This window comes from Pantherophis guttatus, chromosome 9, assembly GCF_059756535.1.
Source record: "Pantherophis guttatus breed Tessera chromosome 9, ASM5975653v1, whole genome shotgun sequence".
NCBI lineage: Eukaryota > Metazoa > Chordata > Lepidosauria > Squamata > Colubridae > Pantherophis > Pantherophis guttatus.
In genome coordinates, this window is record NC_142071.1 from 28519695 (window position 1) to 28543455 (window position 23761).

Here is a 23761-nt window from a genome sequence, read left to right on the forward strand (position 1 = left end):
GAATGGGGATTTTGCAGTATCCTTCCCCTGGAGTGGGGAGGGAATGCAGATTTTGCAATATCCTTTCACTGGAGTGGGGAGGGAATGCAGATTTTGCAGCATCCTTCCCCTGCCACGCCCACCAAGCCATGCCTACAGAACCGGTAGTAAAAAAAAAAAAATCGGATTTCACCACTGCCCAGAATCCCAATGGGCCATCCTTTGGAAGCCTAGAAGATGTCCCATCCGTTTGTTTCCGTCCTGTTGCTTCTCAACCTCAACCTGAGCTACGGATTCTCACCCTGATAGACCTGCAGAACGAACAACCCCATACCCCCCACCCCCACCCCTTGCTAAAAAAAAAATGCACTTCAAAATGTTGAGTAGATAACATTAGATGCCACCTCACACTGACAAAGGGCCGTCATCGAAGAGGAACAAGGGGTTCCAAGAGGAACGTTCAATCCTTTCAAATGAAATAATTTGGCCAACCTTGGCTCAGATTAGGGAATCCTTGGACCAAAAGGGACATCTTTTCTGCAGAAGATGCTGGCAAGCTGGTGGGCTTTATACAAGGGACACCACACACCGCCCCCTCTCTTTCGGGCCGAGGGAGAGAGAGAGAGACCCGTTGTAGCTCAAGTCTCTTTGAGAGTTCGGTTTGCATCGGTCGACGGGAAAATTTGGCCTCGCCCAAAGTCATCTGTGCCAATGTGCCAAACGTTTGCTCTTAAGAAACATCTCCCGGAGGAGTCGTGCATGGAAAGAAGTGACGTCTCTCCCAATTTTTCTTTTCTTTTCTTTTTTTTTTCTTTTTGTCTAGAGAGGAAAAAAAAAAAAACAAACACAGGGAGCTCTGGATAGTCTTCCTGAGTGATGCTTTAATGGAGGTAAGTAGGCTGATTCCATCGGTACCATGATCTGAAAGACACAAAGGCAACAATAAATTGCAAAAAAAAGGAAAGAAAGGCAAAAATAAATATAACACATACATCCTGGACATAAGATGCTTCAGTTATTGTCCTTGTCTGCGTCATTACTCTGAAATCTTGTCTTGCTACCAACCTGCCTTCCATGGAGGACCTGTATCCTGCACGAGTCAAAAAGAGGGCTGTGAAAATATTTACAGACTCCTCGCATCCTGGACATCAACTGTCTCAACTCCTACCCTCAAAATGACGCTATAGAGCACTGCACACCAGAACAACTATTTATTTATTTATTTATTTTAATTTTTATTCATTTTTATATGCCGCCCTTCTCCGGAGACTCAGGGTGGCTTACAATGCGCTAAGTGATAGCCTTCATACTTTTGTATATTTTATACCAAGTCAGCTTATTGCCCCCACAAACCGGGTCCTCAATTTACCCACCTTAGAAAGGATGGAAGGCTGAGTCAACCTTGAGCCTGGTGAGAATTGAACTCGCAGTAATTGCAGGCAGCTGGATGTTAAATGCTGCCTTAGTAGGAGGCATTAGCCTCCTACGCCACTCAGGCTCCACTAGACACAAGGACAGTTTTTTCCCGAACGCCATCACTCTGCTAAACAAATAATCCCCACAACACTATCAAACTATTCACTAAGTCTGCACTACTATTACTATTAATCTTCTCATCATTCCTATCACCCATCTCCTCCCACTTATGACTGTATGACTGTAACCTTGTTGCTGGTATCTTTACGATTTATATTGATATTGATTGTTTCCTGATTGCTTATTTGTACCCTATGACTATCATTAAGTGTTTTACCTTATGACTCTTGATGAATGTATCTTTTCTTTTATGTACACTGAGAGGGTATGTACCAAGGACAAATTCCTTGTGTGTCCAATCACACTTGGCCAATAAAAAATTCTATTCTATTCTATTCTATTCTATTCTATTCTATTCTATTCTATTCTATTCTATTCTATTCTACTCAACCCTACTCAACCCTACCCAACCCAACCCTACCCTACCCTACATTCCAATATTCTATTCTATTCTATTCTATTCTATTCTATTCTATTCTATTCTATTCTATTCTATTCTATTCTATTCTATTCTATTCTATTCTTTGTTTTCTCAGGAAGGTGGGCACCTCAAGGGGCAAGATGGAAGAGAACTGAGTGGGCGATGATGCCTGCTGTGGGATGGTCAAGTGTTTTCCCCCTCAAGAAAAAACGTTAGTACTGAATCACTCAACGGCAGGGGAACGAATTCAGAAGGGTGAGCTATAATTTGTGCCTTCCTATTTATTGGTTTGCTTGGACAATGATCTCCTGATCTTCGTTCAAGGAAATATCAACATTCTTCTCCAAGACTCTGCAAATTTCCTCAGAGTGGGGGGGGGGGAGGATGAATTTAGCATTTCAGTGGTTGTCTATAGTAATCATAAACCTTAATATAATTATATATTAATTCCAATATATAATTAATATTGGAAGACTATTGCATTTTTTAAGAGGTAGCTGTCAGTTTGGTCTAGGTACCAGTCTAGAAACTGGAAGATGGTGAGTTCTAGTTCTGCCTTATATGTGAAAGCTGGCTGACTGACTTTGGGCCAATCACCAGGAGACTGGGAGTTCTAGTCCTGCCTTAGACATCTGCCACCTGGGTAACTGAGCCAATCACCAGGAGACTGGGAGTTCTAGTCCTGCCTTAGACATGGAAACTGGCTGGGTGACTTTGGGCCATTCACCAGGAGAGTGGGAGTTCTAGTCCTGCCTTAGACATGGAAGCCACCTGGGTGACTTTGGGCCATTCATCAGGAGACTGGGAGTTCTAGTCCTGTCTTAGACATGGAAGCCACCTGGGTGGCTTTGGGCCATTCACCAGGAGACTGGGAGTTCTAGTCCTGCCTTAGACATGGAAACTGGCTGGGTGACTTTGGGCCATTCACCAGGAGAGTGGGAGTTCTAGTCCTGCCTTAGACATGGAAGCCACCTGGGTGACTTTGGGCCATTCATCAGGAGACTGGGAGTTCTAGTCCTGCCTTAGACATGGAAGCCACCTGGGTGACTTTGGGCCGTTCATCAGGAAACTGGGAGTTCTAGTCCTGCCTTAGACATCTGCCACCTGGGTAACTGAGCCAATCACCAGGAGACTGGGAGTTCTAGTCCTGCCTTAGACATGGAAACTGGCTGGGTGACTTTGGGCCATTCACCAGGAGAGTGGGAGTTCTAGTCCTGCCTTAGACATGGAAACTGGCTGGGTGACTTTGGGCCATTCACCAGGAGAGTGGGAGTTCTAGTCCTGTCTTAGACATGGAAGCCACCTGGGTGACTTTGGACCGTTCATCAGGAGACTGGGAGTTCTAGTCCTGTTTTAGTCATGGAAACCAGCTGGGTGACTTTGGGCCGTTCACCAGGAGACTGGGAGTTCTAGTCCTGCCTTAGACATGGAAGCCACCTGGGTGACTTTGGGCCGTTCATCAGGAGACTGGGAGTTCTAGTCCTGTCTTAGACATGAAGTTGGGTGACCTTGGACCAGCTACCCTCTTGCAGCCTAACCCACCTCACAGTTATTGTTATGTGAAAAATAGGAGGAGGAAGGGCGGTTAAATATGTTCACTGCCTTGAGCTGTTTATAAAAATAATAAAAGTGGAATATAAATAAATAAATTTGAGATAAACATTGGACTGGACATTATCTTGGACGTGTTCCAGTGGTGGGCTGCTCCCGGTTCGGTCCGGTTCTATAGAACTGGTAGTAAAACTGGTGGGAGGCTCCGCCCACCCAGCACGATGTCATCATGGGTGATCTGTGCATGTGCAGAAGCTTCTGCACATGCACAGAAGCGCACACACATATGCGAGCAAAGCAAACATGCGTGCGCGGTCCCATTACAAACCAGTAGTAAAGGTAAGTAGAACCCACCCCTGATGTGTTCCCTGGGAGCAACTGGCAAGTTTCTTGCTCATCCCTCTTGTCTCTCTTGGTCTTACCGAGAATCCTCTTGTCCCACAGAATAACAAAATAACAACGTCCATCCTTACCCAGAAGAGTTGAAACTGGATGAATTGATGGCTACTTTAGAGTTACTCTGAGGCATGCTGGGATTGTTGGTGTGAAGTCCTGCGCCGGGCGATGAGGACCGGCTGGCATGGCCAGGAGAACAGGAGGAAGACACTAGGAAGTAGAGAAGAACATCAAGAAAAGTCAGGAAGCACAAGAGAGGTGGGCTGTGTGTCTGTGTATGTCAGTGGATGTTTGGAACTTTAAGATGTGAGTTTTCCCTCTCACACTCACTTTAATTTTGCACATGAAAAGTACATTTACTACTTTGGAGTCCTCATAACTGCTGAAGTCCTGCAGCCAGAGACTTATAATAGCTGTTTTAACTTCACAGGGGTCATTCATTCATTCATTCATTCATCCATCCATCCATCCATCCATCCATCCATCCATCCATCCATCCAATTCATATGTTGCCCATCTCACTATACAAAGCAAAATTTTGTTGGCAGGGTTAAGATGGCATCAAGATGGAGTTTGCAACTGCCTCACTTAGGCCCTGCCTCTTTTTTTGAAATTGTATGTCAAAAATAATTTGTCAAGGCTTTGATGATACAATCAGAATTGTCCTGTGGAGTTTTCAGTTCATGCCCCTGGTGTTTGATGCTAAATCAGTGAAGACCTCAGAATCTGGGGCTACTAAGATGTTGAGAGATACTGTTCTCCAAGCTCAAAATGCCTGAAGAATTCCAAGTGGTTTCTTTTGATGACACAGTGTACAGATGTTTTGAAAACAAAGATAGAAAACGACTCCAGGCTTACACAAATGCAGCAAAGCAAAAATAAATAAATAAACAAATAAAAATAGACCCATTCTTGGTAGAACTTACCTGCACCATGCATGGAACTGTGAGCAGAGAGGGGACCCAAAGATCCTGAGGTAGAAACCTGCAAAAGAGGTGGAGGTAAATCTGGTTGGTTGACTCTTAGAAGTTCTGGGCTCTAAAGGTTGCCCGGTCCTGAGCTTCACACATGGCCCTTGAGAAGAAGTCATGACTTCCTTGTCATCTAAGGCCAACCAGAGACTTGTAACCCAAACAGAACTGTTCTAGAGCAAACGTTTGAACCACATTATTGTGGTCCGCCAGCAGCCTGCGGAGCTGGCAGCGGAGTCGGACAGTGAGGAGGCTGCGGAGGACCATGGGCCAGTCCTGGAGTCTGGGGAAGGCTCGGACGAGGGCTCTGTGTTGGAGGCAGAGATGGGGCCAGGATCATCTGGGAGCAATGCGCGGACTCTGGAGTCTCCAGAGGCGGATAGCAGAGAGGCAGAGGAACAGGAGGAGCCTGTTCCTAGTGCACACATGCGAAGAGCTGCCAGAAGGCAAGAGCAGCTAAAGCAAAAAGGACGACTCAGGAGTAAGGCCAGGAGATGATTGGTCCCTCTCAGAAGGCTTAAAAGGCCAGCAACGGCTCTTGGGATTTTTGTAGGAAAGCAACATTGCTACATTTGTTTCTTGTCGGCATCTCGTGCTTCTGAACTTTTGCCAAGAAAAGCCTTTGGCAGGGTGCCAAAGAAGACAAAGGTTGGTGATAAGGCCGAAGGACTGTTTACTAAGGATTTGTTTTGGACTTAATTTGAACTAAGCTGAGAATGAAGTAATTCTCAGCTGTTCTAATAAAATATGTATGTTTAGGACTTATTCTGTCTGGTAATACCTACTGCATTGTTGACATTGAAGCTGGAACGGTTGGTTTTGCTTAGATGCCCAACTCTTAAACTCTTAGAAGACGGGACAGGAAGCATCAGGCATGAGTCACTGGAAGATGCCATTGCCAGTGACTCAGGAAAAAAAGGTTCCAGATCTTCTAGTGACTCAGAGCCAACATGGAGCCCTTCTTGCTGGCAACCTGTTGAGGAATCTAAGACAAGGAGCCATGCTGGCTGGGGAACTCATATCACACCTGGAACAGGTAAGGGGGGGGGGACAGGACAGGGGGAACTCCCTTCCGGTCTATCAAGTTCTGCTCTTGATCACAGTTTCACTTGGATGCCAGTCCTTTCCTTAAAGTCATCCTCATCGCCGCTGCACAATCTTTGGAACAGGAATGTTGCAGGTGGGATGAGTTCCTGGTTGGCTGGCTGGCTGGCTGGCGACAGATGTGGCCTCTCTCCCAGCTGTTTGGCTGAATGAAAACGCCGGGCATTTGTCCTAGAGGCTGCTGGGAATTGTAGTGTGACAGCTTGGAAGATGGGGAATCAGAGGTTTCCACCACTTCACGAGGAAAATGTACAGAATTGTTCCAACTACAAATGTCGAAGGGGAAGGGAAAAAATGATGGAGGGCTTTGTTTATGGGCGGTGTAGCTGATCAGGAACCTTCTGGTGTGAAGCATCTGCACTGACCATGGCAGAACCACAACTAAGAAGGAACATTCCCTCTTCTCCTTAAACCCCTGATGGGGGCCTTCATCTCATTCCCAGCTTATGATGAGTTAGGTTGAGATTGTCCTGAGCTGGTCTCTGATCTTGAACGGACTTCCTTCCTTCCTTCCTTCCTTCCTTCCTTCCTTCCTTCCTTCCTTCCTTTCTTCCTTCCTTCCTTCCTTCCTTCCTTCCTTCCTTCCTTCCTTCCTTCCCTCCCTCCCTCCCTCCCTCCCTCCCTCCCATTATCTTTCATTTTTCTTTCTTGCCTTCCCTTCCCTCCCCTCCCTCTCTTCCTCCCTCTCTCCTTCCATTATCTTTTTTCTTTCTTGCCTTCCTTCCCCTCCCTCCCCTCCCTTCCTCTCCCTCTCTTCCTCCCTCCCTCCTCCCTCTCTCCTTCCCTCCCATTATCTTTTCTTTTTCTTTCTTGCCTTTCCTTCCCTCCCTCTCTCTCTTCCTCCCTCTCTCCTTCCATTATCTTTTCTTTTTCTTTCTTCTTTCCCCTCCCTCCCCTCCCTCCCTCCTCCCTCTCTCCTTCCCTCCCATTATCTTTTCTTTTTCCTTTCTTGCCTCCCGTCCCTCCCTCCCTCTCTTCCTCCCTCCCATCTCCCTCTCTCCTTCCCTCCCATTATCTTTTCTCTTTCTTTCTTGCTTTCCCTTCCTCTCTCTCTTCCTCCCATCTCCCTCTCTCCTTCCCTCCCATTACCTTTTCTTTTTTTTCTTGCTTTTCTTTCCTCTCTCTCTCCCTTCCTCCCTCCCTCCTCCCTCCCTTCTTCCCTCCCATTATCTTTTCTTTTTCTTTCTTGTCTTCCCTCTCTCCTTCCTAGAGAAAAAGGAGCCTTCCTTACCAGTCTGGAGTTGTAGAGGGGTGACTTTATGGGGGAGGGCATCGGACAGCTGATTCTTTTTTCCTTCTGCCTTCGGTTGCAGAACCAAACACGGACCACTTCTTTCTCCATGGCCAACTGCTCTGCAATCAGGGCTATCTCCTCCGAGCTGGGCTTGGGGTTCTGCTGAGACAAAGTCATCAGTAAGAGAACTGATGGAAGGATAAAAGGTAAAGGTAAAGGTTCCCCTCACACATGTGCTAGTCGTTCCTGACTCTAGGGGGCAGTGCTCACCTCCATTTCAAAGCCGAAGAGCCAGCGCTGTCCGAAGACGTCTCCGTGGTCATGTGGCCGGCATGACTCAATGCCAAAGGTGCACGGAACGCTGTTCCCTTCCCACCAAAGGTGGTCCCTATTTTTCTACTTGCATTTTTTACGTGCTTTCGAACTGCTAGGTTGGCAGAAGCTGGGACAAGTCATGGGAACTCACTCCCTGTTACGCGGCACTAGGGATTCGAACCGCTGAACTGCCGACCTTTCGATCGACAAGCTCAGCGTCTTAATGGATAGCCATGCTTACGTCCTGGAACCGTTTCTCCAGCGTGGAGCGAATGTTGGTCTCGATGCTGGTTCGTTTTTTCCTCTTCCGCCCAAACATCTCGCTTACGGAGGGGTAGGAACTCGGGCTGCTGACGGAGGAGTCCAAGGGGGAGGATTCTGTGGGGAGGGGAGGGGAGAAGAGTTAAGCCAATTTTTATTTTTTTTGCAATTCACTTAAAACCTTGGCTAGGTGGCTCAGTGGCTAAGATGCTGAGCTTGTCGATCAGAAAGGTTGGCAGTTCAGTGGTTCGAATCCCTAGTATAGCTCTCCTGTGTGAGCAGGGGGTTGGATTAGATGGCCTCCAAAGTCCCTTCCAACTCTGTTACTGTTATATACTTGATGTAATTTTATTGGAAAGAGCCTCTCCGTTCCATCCAAATGTTATAAAGGGCAGATCTGAGTCTGTCATTGTGTATTTTTTTTCTGGACTGTTAAAACATGATATTTCAGCAAGAGTCCTAAAAATTACGAAAGCGGGCACCTTCTATGATTTTCTGGTTGAATATTCCCATATTTCCTTTCGTTTGTCTGTATTTTGGGACATAAGAGTGTATTTTCAACACTCTTTTCTGACCCCTAGTGGCTCATTATGTTCATCACAGTCACACAATCCAGTTTGCCTTAAACACAACTGCAAACTTTTCATTGTCCACTAGGAGACTTTGAATATTTACCCTGTTTCCCCAAAAATAAGACCTCCCCTGATAATAAGCCCAATCGGGCTTTTGAGTGCATGCGCTAAAATAAGCCCCCCTGAAAATAAGCCCTCCCCAAAAATAAGCCCTCCCTGAAAATATTTAAACACATGCACAGCCGGTCTCCACCATTTCCTCTGGTTAGGGTTAGGGAGACAGAGCTGGAAATCAGGTAAGATGGCAAGGGGAGCCCTGTCTTGCTCCATGAGCTCCAAAATAATAAGACATCCCCGAAAATAAGGCCAAACGCTTATTTCAGGGTTCAAAAAAATATAAGATAGGGTCTTATTTTTGGGGAAACACGGTAAGTGCATTGAATGGGAATGAGTTGATAAGGCAGTTCTGTAGGGCATTGAAAATATGCTTCCCTCCTCCCACTCCAACCCCCCCCCCCAAATATTTCAAAAATAATTGAAAATGTCCAATGAACAAAGAGTTAGAAATGGAAGAAGGAAGGCAGAACTTTTTCTTTCCTTTTAAAGACCCTGTAATCCCTTGCATTGGGGTGGAGTTGGGGGGCAACTGAATGGAGATGAGCATTTGCTGGCCGGATTCCCTTCCTGGCACCTATGTGGAGCTCACAGCAAATATATTCTCTTTGCTCCCAGAGGGAGAAATATCTACCACTACCTAGGATTGAACTCTGGGCCATATTTGCTGTGAGCTCTGCGTAGGTGTCAGGAAGGGCATCCGGCCAGTAAATGCCGCTCTGAAGAAGGTGGGACATTACTGACTCCCTTAAATATAATCGTACCTGCATCACTCAACCACTTCTCCAGGAGTGGTTTTAGCTTACACATGTTCTTGAAACTCAGGTTGAGAGCTTCGAAGCGAGAAATGGTGGTTTGGCTGAAGTCATTTCCGTAGAGTTTCCCCATAGCCAGACCCACATCGCCCTACGGAGAAGAGAAGATGTCAGAAACCTGAGAGCGTGAGACCATGGATTTATTGGCTGAATATTGCCCAGGGTTCTTCTCTGTGCTTATCCTGTTCCTTTTTGCAGGAGAATCGTCTTAAATCCATGGCCATCTCCATTTTGAGTACATTAAATATTAGTTATACTGTAACACATACGGTAATTGTAATAGAATGATGTAATAGGGTTAACTACGGTCTGCTAATTATACTCGCTATTATAATACTGTAAAGCCACAATTGTCTTTCTAAGGAGCATGTGGCTACAAATTAGAAAAAACAACTAAATCAGTGCAAAATTAATTAGAATTAACCAATTATATATTTGCTGTAAAAAAAAAAGCTCTTTGTTGATTAATCCACAGGTCGTTTACAAGAGCAAGGAAAGGAAGGAAGAAAAAGAGGAAGGAAGGAAAGAAAAGGAGGGAGGGAGTAAGGAAGGAAGGAAAGAAAAGATAGGCAAGAGAGAAAAGGAAGGAAGGAAGGAAGGAAGGAAGGAAGGAAGGAAGGAAGGAAGGAAGGAAGGAAAGAAAAGATAGGCAAGAGAGAAAAGGAAGGAAGGAAGGAAGGAAGGAAGGAAGGAAGGAAGGAAAGAAAAGATAGGCAAGAGAGAAAAGGAAGGAAGGAAGGAAGGAAGGAAGGAAGGAAGGAAGGAAGGAAGGAAGGAAGGAAGGAAATGTGCAGGACTCAATTCAAGCAGAGTCAAAGGCTTGGGCCAATGGCATCTACAGAGAAGTTCCAAAAAATCAAGATTGTGGGTGCACCTCTGTGAGTGGAACTTTGGCCCTCTTTTCCATGCCCTATACATGTGTGTTTTACTGGTATCGAATAGAATAGAATAGAATAGAATAGAATAGAATAGAATAGAATAGAATAGAATAGAATAGAATAGAATAGAATAGGATGGGATGGGATGGGATGGGATGGGATGGGATGGGATGGGATGGGATGGGATGGGATGGGATGGGATGGGATGGGATGGAAGAAGTGAGGAGAGGAGAGAGGAGAGGGGAAGAGGGAAGGGAAGAGAAGAGAAGAATAAGTAGAAGGGAAGGGAAGGGAAGGGAAGAGAAGAACAAGTAGAATGGAAGGGAAGAGAAGAGAGGAGAGGAGAGGAGAAGAGAAGAGAAGAATAAGTAGAATGGAAGGGAAGAGAAGAGGAGAAGAGAAGAGAAGAGAAGAGAAGAGAAGAGAAGAGAAGAGAAGAATAAGTAGAAGGGAAGGGAAGAGAAGAACAAGTAGAATGGAAGGGAAGAGAAGAGAGGAGAGGAGAAGAGAAGAGAAGAGAAGAATAAGTAGAAGGGAAGGGAAGAACAAGTAGAATGGAAGGGAAGAGAAGAGAGGAGAAGAGAAGAGAAGAATAAGTAGAAGGGAAAGGAAGAACAAGTAGAATGGAAGGGAAGAGAAGAGAGGAGAAGAGAAGAGAAGAATAAGTAGAAGGGAAAGGAAAGGAAGAGAAGAGAAGAGAAGAACAAGTAGAATGGAAGGGAAGGGAAGGGAAGGGAAGGGAAGGGAAGGGAAGAGAAGAGAAGAGAAGAGAAGAGAAGAGAAGAGAAGAGAAGAGAAGAGAAGAGAAGAGAGAATAACAGAGTTTATTCCTCTAAGAAAGGAACTGAAAGTCTTCCTCCTGGTGCCACTGCACTGCCTGAGTTGGGAGCAGAAAGGTTCCCCCCACCCCGTAGCTGAAGGTCCATGAATTGTCCAGCTGGTCTGAGATCCCTCTCACCTGCGTGAACCCCAGTTTGATGCGCCTCTGCTTAAAAGTCTTGGCAAATTTTTCCAGCTCTTCCAAATCATTGGCTTCATCTGTTGCCATGGAGGATGGCAAGTGTTTGGCCACTTGTAAGTGCTGTGGGGCTTCCAGGTGAGGCTCCAACGATGACCCAGGGTGTCCAGGACGTCCCACTGCCTGTTAAAATGCAAGCCGTGGTGGAATTGTCATCACATTGCAGCCCCATCTCATTCATCTCCAACCCCTTGACAACCTGTTCCAGAATTCCCAGCCGCATGCACCCAGCCACATCTGGAAGAGCACCCCATTAGCAGAGCATCATGGGATCTATAGTGGTAGGCCAAACCACAGAGACATAAAGCTTCTGATGTTCCCACAAACCAACTATTACTTTTCAGTCTCTCTTGTTCATAGATGATGCCATCATGGACATTCAGCAAGGCTGGATCTCAATAGGATTAGGAGATCTATGAAGATTCTCAATCATCCAGGTCATGGTTGTCCCAAAGGTCCTTTTTCCAAAATGCAACTGGACTTCCTTGGGTTTTTTTTCCTTGAAAGCATTTCACTTCTCATCCAAGAAGAACCGAAGAAGCTTCTTGGATGAGAAACTAAACATTTACAAAGAAAAAACCAAGAAAGTCCAATTGAATTTAGAAAAGCACCTTTGGAATAGAATTAGGAGGGCGTCTATCCTCCTTCCTGGGGAGGAAAGCTATGGCAAATCTAGATATCTTACTAAAAAGCAGAGACATCACCCTGCCAACAAAAGTGCGTATAGTCAAGGCTATGGTTTTCCCAGTTGCAATGTGTGGCTGTGAAAGTTGGACCATAAGGAAGGCTGAGGGCCAAAGAATGGAGGCCTTTGAACGTTGGTGCTGGAGAAGATTCCGGTGAGTCCCTTGGACTGCAAGGCCATCAAACCGGTCAGTCCTAGAGGAGACCAACCCTGACTGCTCTTTAGAAGGCCAGATCCTGAAGAGGAAACACAAATGCTTTGGCCACCTAATGAGGAGGAAGGACTCCCTGGAGAAGAGCCTAATTCTGGGAATGATTGAGGGCAAAAGAAGAAGGGGATGGCAGAGAACGAGGTGGCTGGATGGAGTCACTGAAGCAGTCGGCATGAGATTAAATGGACTCCAGAGGATGGTAGAGGACAAGAAGGCCTGGAGGAACGTTGTCCATGGGGTCGCGATGGGTCGGACACGACTTTGCAACTAACAACTATCAGGAAACCTCAGGTTAAGTAGGATAGATTGAACAGCTGAAAAAGATCCCAGAAAGAGTAAACCCATTTAAATAATATTGCCAAGAAAACTCCTTGAACGGCTGCCTACAGTCACCAGGCATCCAAGTTAAAGAAGACTTTTCTTTGAGTTCAATGATCTTAATCCTCCGGGCATTTTAATGAGCTCTGTGGAATTTCAGAAGCAGAGACAGACGCTGAGAGAGACAGAGCGAGGGAGACAGAGACAATGCCTTTAAACGGCGAGCAGGAAAGTGGTTGTGTCAACCCCGGCTTGGCAACACCAGGATTACGAACCTGCAAGGTGAAAGATTTCATCACGGGCAATTCTTCTAGGATTGGGGATACGCTTATTGAATTTTGAAATTTTGAAATCCCATACGGACCTCTTCAAAATACGGGCTGGAACTGCGGATTGAATTTGGTTTAGAATAGCTCTGGATAACAGGGGTGGAAGGATTTGGATACGGCTAGTCTAGATCAAAAAAGTACTAGGTGTTGAGTGTGTATATATTTACGAAGTTTTCTCTCTGGCAACGCTGTACTCCAAACTAGGGCGTATAAAGCCTCCAAGGTCCCTTCCAGCTTTATCCTGAATTTCAAATTTAGGAAAGGACATTGGAAGTCTTCTAGACTGACCACTTGCTCAAGCAGGAGACCCTGTTCCATTTCAGAAAAAATAGTCGTTCAATCTCTTCTTAAAAACCTCCAGTGATGGAGTACCCACAATGTCTGGAGACAACCCGTTCCATGGATTCGTTGTTCTCCCTTCAGGAAATTCCTCCTTAGTTCTAGGTCGGTTCTCAAGTTTAACGGAGTTTCAGCAAATGACAACTCATAGGTACTAAGACCACTCTATAAAGCCTTAGTAAGACCACACCTAGAAATACTGCATCCAGTTTTGGTCACCACACTATAAAAAAAGATGTTGAGACTCTAGAAAGAGTGCAGAGAAGAGCAACCAGGATGATGAGGGGACTGGAGACTAAAACATATGAGGAACGGTTGCAGAAACTGGGCATGGCTAGTCTAGTGAAGAGAAGGACCAGGGGAGGCATGATAGCATCTTCTAATATTTGAGGGTCTCCCACAGAGAGGAGGGGGTCAAGCTATTCTCCAGAGCACCTGAAGGCCAGACAAGGAATCATGGATGGAAACTGAACAAGGAGAGATTCAACCTGGAAATAAGGAGGAACTTTCTGACAATGAGAACAATCAACCCATGGAACAGAAGTTGCCTTCAGAAGTTGTGGGAGCTTCATCCCTGGAAGCTTTCAAGAAGAGACTGGACTGTCGTCTGTCAGAAATGGTGTAGGGTCTCCTGCTTGGGCAGGAGGTTGGACTAGATGACCTCCAAGGTCCCTTCCAACTCTGTTAATCTGCTAATATAATGACAACAGCAGCCAGTCAGTTGATGGGACTTACCTGAGATGCTAAGCCGTGTCCATGCTGTGGGAGGAGAAGTCCACTCTGCTGCTGAGGAAAGGAGAGAAGGTTTGATTGAAGAGCTGAAAGAGACGGAGAAAAATTCGGTCAGATACTTTGGTTCCACCGAGCCCAACGATGCCCAGATGCCGGTCGTTGACCCACATCCCAAATTTCACAGTCACCAAAGACACCCCCCCACCCCCACCCCCACTCTTCTCCCCCTATTCCATTCTCTTGGTGACAAGTTGTCTCTTGCCATCTCTTTCTCCATTGCAGCATTTCACAACTTGGTTAGTCATCTAGAGAGAGAGAGAGATGCAAATTAACCCGTCTTCCCCCAGATCACTAACGTGCTACAAGTAGGAATTGCTGGAAAAGGGGAAAGGGGGTGTGTGTGAATTTAGTAAAATGAAAAAGTAATTGAAAAGAAAGTAAAAATCGGGATTTCTCAAATACCACCTTGGAAAATACTAAATTGAAAATGAATTCAAGAATAGAGAGCGAATGGAGAGGGATAGAGGAGAGGAGAGAGGACGGACAGAGAAGGAAAGAAGAAAGGGAAAAGGAGAGGAAGAAAGAGAGGGGAAACAAGAGTAGGAGAGAAGGTTAGAAGGGAGGAAGAAGGGAGGTGTGGGGTTAAGGAAGGGGAAGGAGAGGAGGAAAGAAGAAAGTAGAAGAGTAGATGGAAGAAGGGAGGGAAAGGAAAGAGAGGAGAGGGAGAAGAAGGATTGTTTGTAAAACAAGGGAGATGAAATGGTAGAAGAGCAACCCCGAATTTAATTAAACTGTTTAGGATGAAGATTGTATTAGTATGAAAGTTAAAAGGAAATATGTACGTTAGATAAGAAATTGTACATTTAAGATATGTTTATGAGAAAAATAAAAAAACTTTTTCAAAGGAAGAAAGAAAGTAGGAATTGTTTGAAATGAAAAAAAAACAGAGCGAAGAGATCAGTTGTGATTCTGGGGGCCGGAAAACCTAAATGTCAGAACAGAGAATCACTCTTGACCTCCTGACCCCATCCCATCCCATTGTTTTAAATTCAGAAGTAAAGTTTGTTACGTCTTGACGAACTTAAGAACTTCGTCTTCGGAATATGACCTAGAATTACAGGCTAGTTCTCCACTTACGACAATCCATTTAGGGACCATCAGAAGTTGCAACGGCACTGAAAAAGGGACGCACGACCCCTTTTCACACTTACAACGGTGACAGCGTCCCCGTGGTCACGTCAACAAAATTCAGACGCTTGGAAACGGATTCATATTTATGACGGTCGCAGCGTCCCGGGGACACACAATTCCCTTTTGTGACCTTCTGACGAGCAAAGCCAACGGGCAAACAAGATTCATTTAACAACCCTGTGACTAGCTTAACAACAGCTGTGATGAGGTAGGTCATAAAATGGTGCAAAACTCAATGTCTCCCTTAGCGACAAAGATTTGGGGCTCCATTGAGGTTCTAAGTCAAGGACTACCTATGTATAGCATCTACCCACCCCACAGGTTGCATCACAATCTCCTATCCCTCTCAGCCAGGTTGGGGCAAGTCAAGTCAAATGCCGCCACCCTTGTCTTACAGGCGCGTGGCTGGGACAAGAAGACAATTCACTGGAGGCGACTCGACAACACAGGTGAGGCAACAGCTCCTGAAGTCATCCAGGCTTTGAATTGCCTGCCACCAAACAGACAAATGGTGTCCTCCTTCTCCTCTATTCAGGTCGGGAATTGTTGCGTGAGGTAAAAACAGGTTGGGTGATTTTTACCGAGATGCATTTTGTGTTTCGGGAGGCTCGTTCAATTTCATTGTACACATGTTGTGCGTTGAAGTTTGATTTGATTTGATTCAAACGAAAAAGGGCAGCACAGCAGAAACGTCAGCCAAGATTCTGAACCAGAGGTGAAGTGCTCCCGGTTTGGCAGAATCGGTAGCGATGGCGGCCGGTGATTCGGAAAACCGGTAGCGATAGTGGTGCGAGGCTTCACCCACCCGCTCGGTCGTTGTTACTTCCTGGTTTTAATCAGGAAGTAATCTGTTTTTTACCCTCTGCTCATGTGCAGAAGGGTTTGCGCATGTGCAAAGGATCCACGCGCGCACTTCCGAACCGGTTGGGAAGGTAAGTAGATTTCACCCCTGGCCTGAACTCTTCTGGTTGCACAACATGTCTGGCAAGTCGAGATGGTTGCAGACCCACATTTCAGCTGCGTTTCGGCAGGCGCCGTTGCTCGTACTTTTTCACCCAACTCATCTCCTTCAGAATAACAGAGTTGGAAGGGACCTTGGAGGTCTTCTAGTCCAACCCCCTGCTCAAGCAGAAGACCGGCCTATACCATTTCAGACAAAGGGCTGTCCAAACTCTCCTTAAACACTTCCAGTGATGCAGCACCCACGATGTCTGGAGACAAGTCGTTCCGCCGATTAATTGTTCTCACTGTTAGGAAATTTCTCCTTAGTTCTGGGTTACTTCTCTCCTTGATTGGGCTGAGACGCTTTCTCAAATTACGTTTCTGCCCTGGATTCCGTTTCTCTTATCCGACAGCTGTCTTGCTAGCAATTCTTCCTCCTGTTTCTCAAAGCTATTCCTTCTACCGTTTAGAGAGGTGAAAACCGAGCCAAGCATTATGCAATACACCGGTGTGTGGAAAGTGTATAACAGAGTAACAGAAGGGACCTTGGAGGTCTTCTAGTCCAACCTCCTGCTCAAGCCAGAGACCTTATACCAGTGATGGTTAACCTTTTCGGCACCGAATGCCAAAACCGGAGCACCTGCCAGCGCACCAGATCCCAGAAGACAGCCGCTGGCCAGTGTGCATGGGCCAGCTGCTCTTCCAGGTTTCTTCCTGCACATGTGTGCCACACCGATGCTCTCTTCCAGGTTCCGAAATTTGTGCAAAAACCAGTGCGCGCCGGAATCTGGAAGAGAGCAGCTGCCCGGTTTGCATGCGCACAACGGAACTTAGAAGACCAGCTGGCGATGGCACACATGCCCACAGAGAGGGCTCTGTGTGCCACCTCTGGCACTCGTGCCATAGGTTTGCCATCACGGCCCTATACCATTGCAGACAAATGGTTATCCAATCTCTTCTTAAAAACTTCCAGTGTTGGAGAATTCACAGCTTCTGGTGGCAAGTTGTTCCACTGGTTAATTGTTCTCACCGTCAGGAAATTCCTCCTTAGTTCTAAGTTGCTTTCTCTCCTTGATTAGTTTCCATCCATTGCTTCTTGTCCTGCTCTCAGGGGCTTTGGAGAATAACAGAGTTGGGAGGGACCTTGGAGGTCTTCTAGTCCAACCCCCTGCTTAGGTCAGGAAACCCTATACCATTTCCGACGAATGGTTATCCAATCTCTTCTTAAAAACTTCCAAAAACTTTACAACTTCTGGAGCCAAGTTGTTCCACTGATTAATTGTTCTCACTGTCAGGAAATTTCTCCTTAATTCCAGGTTGCTTCTCTCCTTGATTAGTTTCCACCCATTGCTTCTTGTCCTGCCTTCAGGTGCTTTGGAGAATAGCTTGACTCCCTCTTCTTTGTGGCAGCCCCTGAGATACTGGAAGTTAATTGCTCTCACTGTCAGGAAATTTCTCCTTAGCTCTAGGTTGCTTCTCTCCTTGTTTCTGCTCATGCCTGTCACCGAAAACTGAGTCACCACGAATTACCTTTGAGTTGCTACTCCTGGCCTGCGTAATCCCGATCTTGTGCTTCCTTCAGCAAAACCCTCACTTCGCTCCTCCTGATGTCACGTCTCCAGAGGGAAAGGAAACAAAACAGAACTGTTGAAAGCACCACAGGGCAGGAACTGGCTCGAGTTTCAGCTGCCTGGAAAGTTGCAAATCAGGGCCACGCTTGTCAACACAATTAGACTCGCACAAGCCCTGCGTGGCTCTGGAAAGGCTTGGCGACTGCCTCACACTGTGGTTTAATAATTTTACAACCTTCGAGCCAGATAAGATCTTAAATGAGCCAGACGTAAAAATAAAATAAAATAAAATTAGCCCCATGGCTTTGCTTCCTAGCTGTACGGAGGCTGATTCGGCCTACCTGGGTAACTTAAAAGGGTATTCAAAACCTTTGCCAGACCAATTCTTGAATACAGCTCGTCTGCCTGGAATCCACACTGTATATTGGACATTAATACGATTGAGCGGGTCCAGAGGTATTTCACGAGAAGAGTCCTCCACTCCTCTGCTCACAACAGAATCCCTTATGCCACCAGGTTCGAAATTTTGGACAATCTGGAACTGCACCGCCTGTGGTCTGATCTAAGCATAGTACGCAAAATTGTCTGCTACAACGTCCTACCTGTCAACGACTACTTCAGCTTCAACCTCAATAACACTCAGGCAAACAATAAATGCAAACTCAATGTAAACCGCTTCAACCTCGATTGCAGGAAATACGACTTCAGCAACAGAGTGGTCAACGCCTGGAATGCTCTACCTGAATCTGTTGTTACGTCCTCTAACCCAGCCAGCAGGTTCTGACAGGTTCTTGAGAACTGGTAGCGGAAATTTTGAGCACTTCGGAGAACCGGTAGCGGAAATTATGAGCAGTTCGCAGAACCGGCAAATACCACCTCTAGCTGGCTCCAGTGTGGGGTGGGAATGGAGATTTTGCAATATCCTTCCACCAGGAGTAAAGTGAGAAGGGATCTTTTGCAATATCCTTCCCCTGGAGTGGGGTGGAAATGGAGATTTTGCAATATCCTTTCCCTGGAGTGGGGAGGGAATGGGGATTTTGCAGTATCCTTCCCCTGGAGTGGGGAGGGAATGGAGATTTTGCAGTATCCTTCCCCTGGAGTGGGGTGGGAATGGAGATTTTGCAATATCCTTCCCCTGGAGTGGGGAGGGAATGGGGATTTTGCAGTATCCTTCCCCTGGAGTGGGGTGGGAATGGGGATTTTGCAGTATCCTTCCCCTGGAGTGGGGTTCGAATGGGGATTTTGCAGTATCCTTCCCCTGCCACGCCCAACAAGCCATGCCCACGAAGCCACGCCCACAGAACCAGTACTAAAAAAATTGGATTTCACCACTGCTCTAACCCCCACAGCTTCAACCTCAAACTGTCTACCGTGGACCTCACCCCATTCCTAAGAGGTCCGTAAAGGGGGCGTGCATAAGCGCACCAGCGTGCCTTCCGTCCCTGTCCTACTGTCCCCGTTTATTTGTACTCCTTTCCCATGTTCATGTCCATGTTTATACTTATACCTGTTATCTTGTACATGTTTGATAAGTAAATAAATACTAAAACCTCTTCCTGTGGGATGGGGAAGGTTTGGGCAGGAAAAGGTGAGTGCCGATATCATCCATTCCCCAAAGGAGAAGATTGACAGGTGGCTTATGGAACCGTGACTCCGTGGCTCCAGCCATCCCAGTAGACTTATTCTGAACTTTGACTCCGAAACCATTTCCTTTTTTCAAGTCATCGGAGATACCAGGAAGCAGAAGAAACAACCATGCTGAGCTGGCCACTCCAGGGTAGGACAAATGAGCTCTTTGCTGTCTCACCCAAGTTCTTGGTCTTGGTGAGCTGGATTGCTGGTGATCTTGGATTCCGAAATGCCAGATCTGTTCATGATAAGACCACGTTCATCCCTAACCTGATAGTGGATGAGCAAGTACAGCTGTTGTGTTATCAAACATCTGGTTGGCTAAGGGGGCCATGTTGTCCTCGTGGGAATAAGACCTCCTGAACTTCAGGTCCTTCGGTAGTCTTGAGATGAAGGTTGGGTAGAAGGTGTCCACCTGGGACCAAGAATTCTGCTGTTTAGGCACGAATTACAATAGTTTGTTGAGTTTTTTTTGAAGGGTGGATGGAACAAGCTGGTGTAGCTGTCTTGGTATCCAGAAGAATCCGTTGAGAGGTCTGAGCAAGAAGCTGCTAGCAACCATCACTGGAGCAGCCCCACTTTCTCCTTCCTGCTGCCAGGAAGCTCCTGGAAGGACCAAAAGGCTTTAGAAGCAAGAATTAAGAATCTCCTGGACAAGGTTGCTCAGCTGTTGTCTGGAGGAAACCTTGGACACTTAGACCTCTGAAAAAGGAGAAGGAGCTCAAAGAAGTAGTTCCTGACTTCAGGAACTCGTGGTATGTCTCAGGACTAGGGAACAACATCTACACCAGGGTTTCTCAACCTTGGCAACTCTAAGGTGCATGGACTTGAACTCTCAGACTTTAAGAAGTCCACACCTCTTAGTGGCCAAGGTTGAGAAACACTGACCTTATAAGACATCAGACACAGACATTATAGAAATCAACCAACATCTGGAGAACTTCACCTTACCTTGTTGTCCTGCTGGGCCTTGAGAAAGCAAGAACAGCGGGACAGACTGCATAGGCCCCGGGACTTGCACGAGTTGCTGCAAAGTATGAAGAGAATTCACATTCTGAAGGAGAAGAAGACAAGTCAGATACTAGGACACCTTTCCACAACCAGCCCATCACTGGGCAACTGTCCCTCTTCTGCTTCAGATGCACCCTCCTGATTTCTGCTTTCTCCTCTTTCCTAAATAATAACACATTTGCAAATGTGTGGCCATGGTCAGCTTTTAGCTTGAGGAGGAGGGCAGTGGTGGGTTTCAAATTTTTTTACTACCCGTTCTGTGGGTGTGACTTGATGGGCATGGCATGGCTTGGTGGGCATGGCTCAGTGGGCATGGCAGGAGAAGGATACTGTGAAATCTCCATTCCCTCCCCAATCCAGGGGAAGGTTACTGCAAAATCCCCATTTCCTCCCAATCAGCAGAGAATAGATGGGGGCGGGGCCAGTCAGAACTTTTACTACCAGTTCTCCGAACGACTCAAAATTTCCGCTACCGGTTCTCCAGAAATGGTCAGAACCTGCTGAAACCCAGCTCTGGAGCAGGGGTGAAATCCAGCAGGTTCTGACAGGTTCTGGAGAACCAGTAGCAGAAATTTTGAGTAGTTCAGAGAACCAGCAAATACCACCTCTGGCTGGCCCCAGAGTGGGGTGGGAATGGAGATTTTGCAGTATCCTTCCCCCAGGAGTGGGGAGGGAATGGGGATTTTGCAGTATCCTTCCCCCAAGAATGGGGAGGGAATGGAGATTTTGCAGTATCCTTTCCCCAGGAGTGGGGAGGGAATGGGGATTTTGCAGTATCCTTCCCCCAAGAATGGGGAGGGAATGGGGATTTTGCAGTATCCTTCCCCTAAGGATGGGAAGGGAATGGAGATTTTGCAGTATCCTTCCCCCAGGAGTGGGGAGGGAATGGCGATTTTGCAGTATCCTTCCCCCAGGAGTGGGGAGGGAATGGCGATTTTGCAGTATCCTTCCTCCAGGAGTGGGGAGGGAATGGGGATTTTGCAGTATCCTTCCCCCAGGAGTGGGATGGGAATGGGGATTTTGCAGTATTCTTCCCTTGCCGCTCCCACCAAGCCACACCACGCCCATCAAGCCACACCCACAGAATCGGTAGTAAAAAAAATTTGAATTCCACCACTGTTGAGGAGCAAGAGTGGAAGCCCAGGCCATACCGCCGTCATTGAATTAAGCCATTATTTGTTTAACCAAGGTCTTTTTCTTTTGGGATCACACCTTCTTCCCAATCCCCGACCAGGTTCAGACTAATACCCAAAATCCAATAAATAAATAAATAAATAAATAAATAAATAAATAAATAAATAAATAAATAAATAAATAAATAAATAAATAAATCAGCAATGCTCTTTGCATGAATGCCTGGGCTTCTCTATTGGTGTGGCTTTCTCCAAAAGGCGTGGCCCGAAGTGTGAGTCTTAATGTGACACAAGGAGTGGAAACATTAAGGCATCATTAAACATGACTGGAGAGTCATCATCTTTACTCGCTTGAATTTTAATTAAATTTAAATATAAATGAAAGCAGACTAAATTTAGTTCTCTGGTCCCGCCTTGTTTTGAGGGAGGGCGTCCCTTTGCCACACAAAAGCTCCTCAGGCAGTGAAGACCTTGGACCAGAAAAGGTGCTCCAGACTGCTCCAGAGTTAGGAAACTAACCAAGTTAGTTAGGTTCCCCTCGCACATGTGTGCTACTCGTTCCTGACTCTAGGGGGCGGTGCTCATCTCCGTTTCAAAGCCGAAGAGCCAGTGCTGTCCGAAGACGTCTCCGTGGTCATGTGGCCGGCATGACTCAATGCCAAAGGCGCACAGAACGCTGTTACCTTCCCACCAAAGGTGGTCCCTATTTTTCTACTCGCATTTTTTACGTGCTTTCGAACTGCTAGGTTGGCAGAAGCTGGGACAAGTCACGGGAGCTCACCCCGTTACTTGGCACTCGGGATTCGAACCGCTGAACTGCCAACCTTTCAATCGACAAGCTCAGCATCTTATTTACTGAGCCACCGTGCCATGCATATAACCCCCCCCCCCTTTAAGTACATAGCTAAATGTCTATGGAGATTCTCAGCCATCCAAGTCATGATTGTCCCAAATATTTTTTTTCCAAGAGGCAACTGGACTTTCTGGTTTTTCTTTGAAGATGTTTTGCTTTTCATCCAAGAAGCTTCTTCAGCTTTGACTGGATGGTGGGGAAGGAACGAAGGAAGTGAGAAAGAGAAGGAGGGAGGGAGGGGGGAAGGAAGGAAAGGTAGCTAGCTAGCTAGCTAGGAAGGAAGGAAGGAAGGAAGGAAGGAAGGAAGGAAGGAAGGACAAGAGGGAAGGAGAAGGAAAAGTGAGGGAGGGAGGGAAGAAGGAAGGAAGGACAAGAGGAAGGAAGAAAGGAAGGACAAGAGGGAAGGAGAAGGAAAAGTGAGAGGGAGGGAGGGAAGAAGGAAGGAAGGACAAGAGGAAGGAAGAAAGGAAGGACAAGAGGGAAGGAGAAGGAAAAGTGAGAGGGAGGGAGGGAAGAAGGAAGGAAGGACAAGAGGAAGGAAGAAAGGAAGGACAAGAGGGAAGGAGAAGGAAAAGTGAGAGGGAGGGAGGGAAGAAGGAAGGAAGGACAAGAGGAAGGAAGGAAGGACAAGAGGGAAGGAGAAGAAAAAGTGGGAGGGAGGGAGGGAAGAAGGAAGGAAGGACAAGAGGAAGGAAGGAAGGACAAGAGGGAAAGAGAAGGAAAAGTGAGAGGGAGGAAGGGAAGAAGGAAGGAAGGACAAGAAGAAGGAAGGAAGGACAAGAGGGAAGGAGAAGGAAAAGTGGGAGGGAGGGATGGAGGGAGGGAGGGAAGGAAGGAAGGAAGGAGAGGGAGAGGAAAGAAGGAAGAAACAGAAGTCTATGGAGATTCTTAGTCATCCAGGTTGTCCCAAAGATGCTTTTTCAAAAGGCAACTGGACTTTTTTGTTTCTCCTTGAAGACTTTTCACTTCTCATCCAAGAAGCTTCTTCAGCTCTGTTGAAAAAACACCCTTGAGACAATCCTTCTTAAGTGACAAATCCTCAAGAAAAGATTCCATCGCTAGGCATTTTCTTCTACTTATATAACTAGAATGTCCTTCCTGCCATCCATGTTAAGACGACACAACCGATTTTATTCCAACGTGGGTCAGAGTCGAAACTATCTTAGTCTGAAGTGCTCCAAGGGTCTCCAGAACAGACCCCCTAGAAAACGCCCCTCCTAGTCTCGAACTTGCCATCTGTGCTTGAATGTGTGAAGAGTGCCATCTCTTACCCCAGGAATTTGTCCTCCAGGCATCATGGAAGATCCCTGGGCTAAGTGACTTGATCTAGAAGAGAGGGACGTTTGCAAGGACTCGCTGAGGTCTTCTGTTTTAATCTGCAAGGGTGAACAAAAGAAGCCATGATGAAAAGAAACCAACATCGAACATCTCTCGAAAAGCATCCAGTTGGAGAATATTATCTGACGGCTTCAACTGACTTGCTGTGGGATTGCAGGATAGTCAAAGTGATTGGATTGAGCCAGTGCTGAAATCCAATTTTTTTTACTACCGGTTCTGTGGGCATGGCTTGGTGGACGTGGTGTGGCTTGGTGGGCGTGGCTTGGTGGGCATGGTAGGGGAAGGATACTGCAAAATCCCCATTCCCACCTCAC

General features: G+C 46.5%; 1 protein-coding gene across 1 annotated transcript in view; it reads right to left on the minus strand.

Annotated features, from left to right (window-relative positions):
- Positions 1–807: 807 nt before the first annotated feature.
- POU2F3 (POU class 2 homeobox 3) overlaps positions 808–23761 on the minus strand; it is an 84492-nt gene continuing 61538 nt past the window's right edge. Inside the window, exons 4-13 of the mRNA XM_087875702.1 lie at positions 23381–23485; positions 20064–20166; positions 13783–13865; positions 11106–11288; positions 9219–9360; positions 7749–7885; positions 7190–7351; positions 4810–4867; positions 3961–4093; positions 808–900 (exon numbers count right to left, since the gene is read on the minus strand). Coding sequence (XP_087731828.1) covers positions 861–900; positions 3961–4093; positions 4810–4867; positions 7190–7351; positions 7749–7885; positions 9219–9360; positions 11106–11288; positions 13783–13865; positions 20064–20166; positions 23381–23485 — 1146 coding nt within the window. The 3' untranslated portion in view covers positions 808–860. The remainder of the gene's footprint in view (positions 901–3960; positions 4094–4809; positions 4868–7189; positions 7352–7748; positions 7886–9218; positions 9361–11105; positions 11289–13782; positions 13866–20063; positions 20167–23380; positions 23486–23761) is intronic.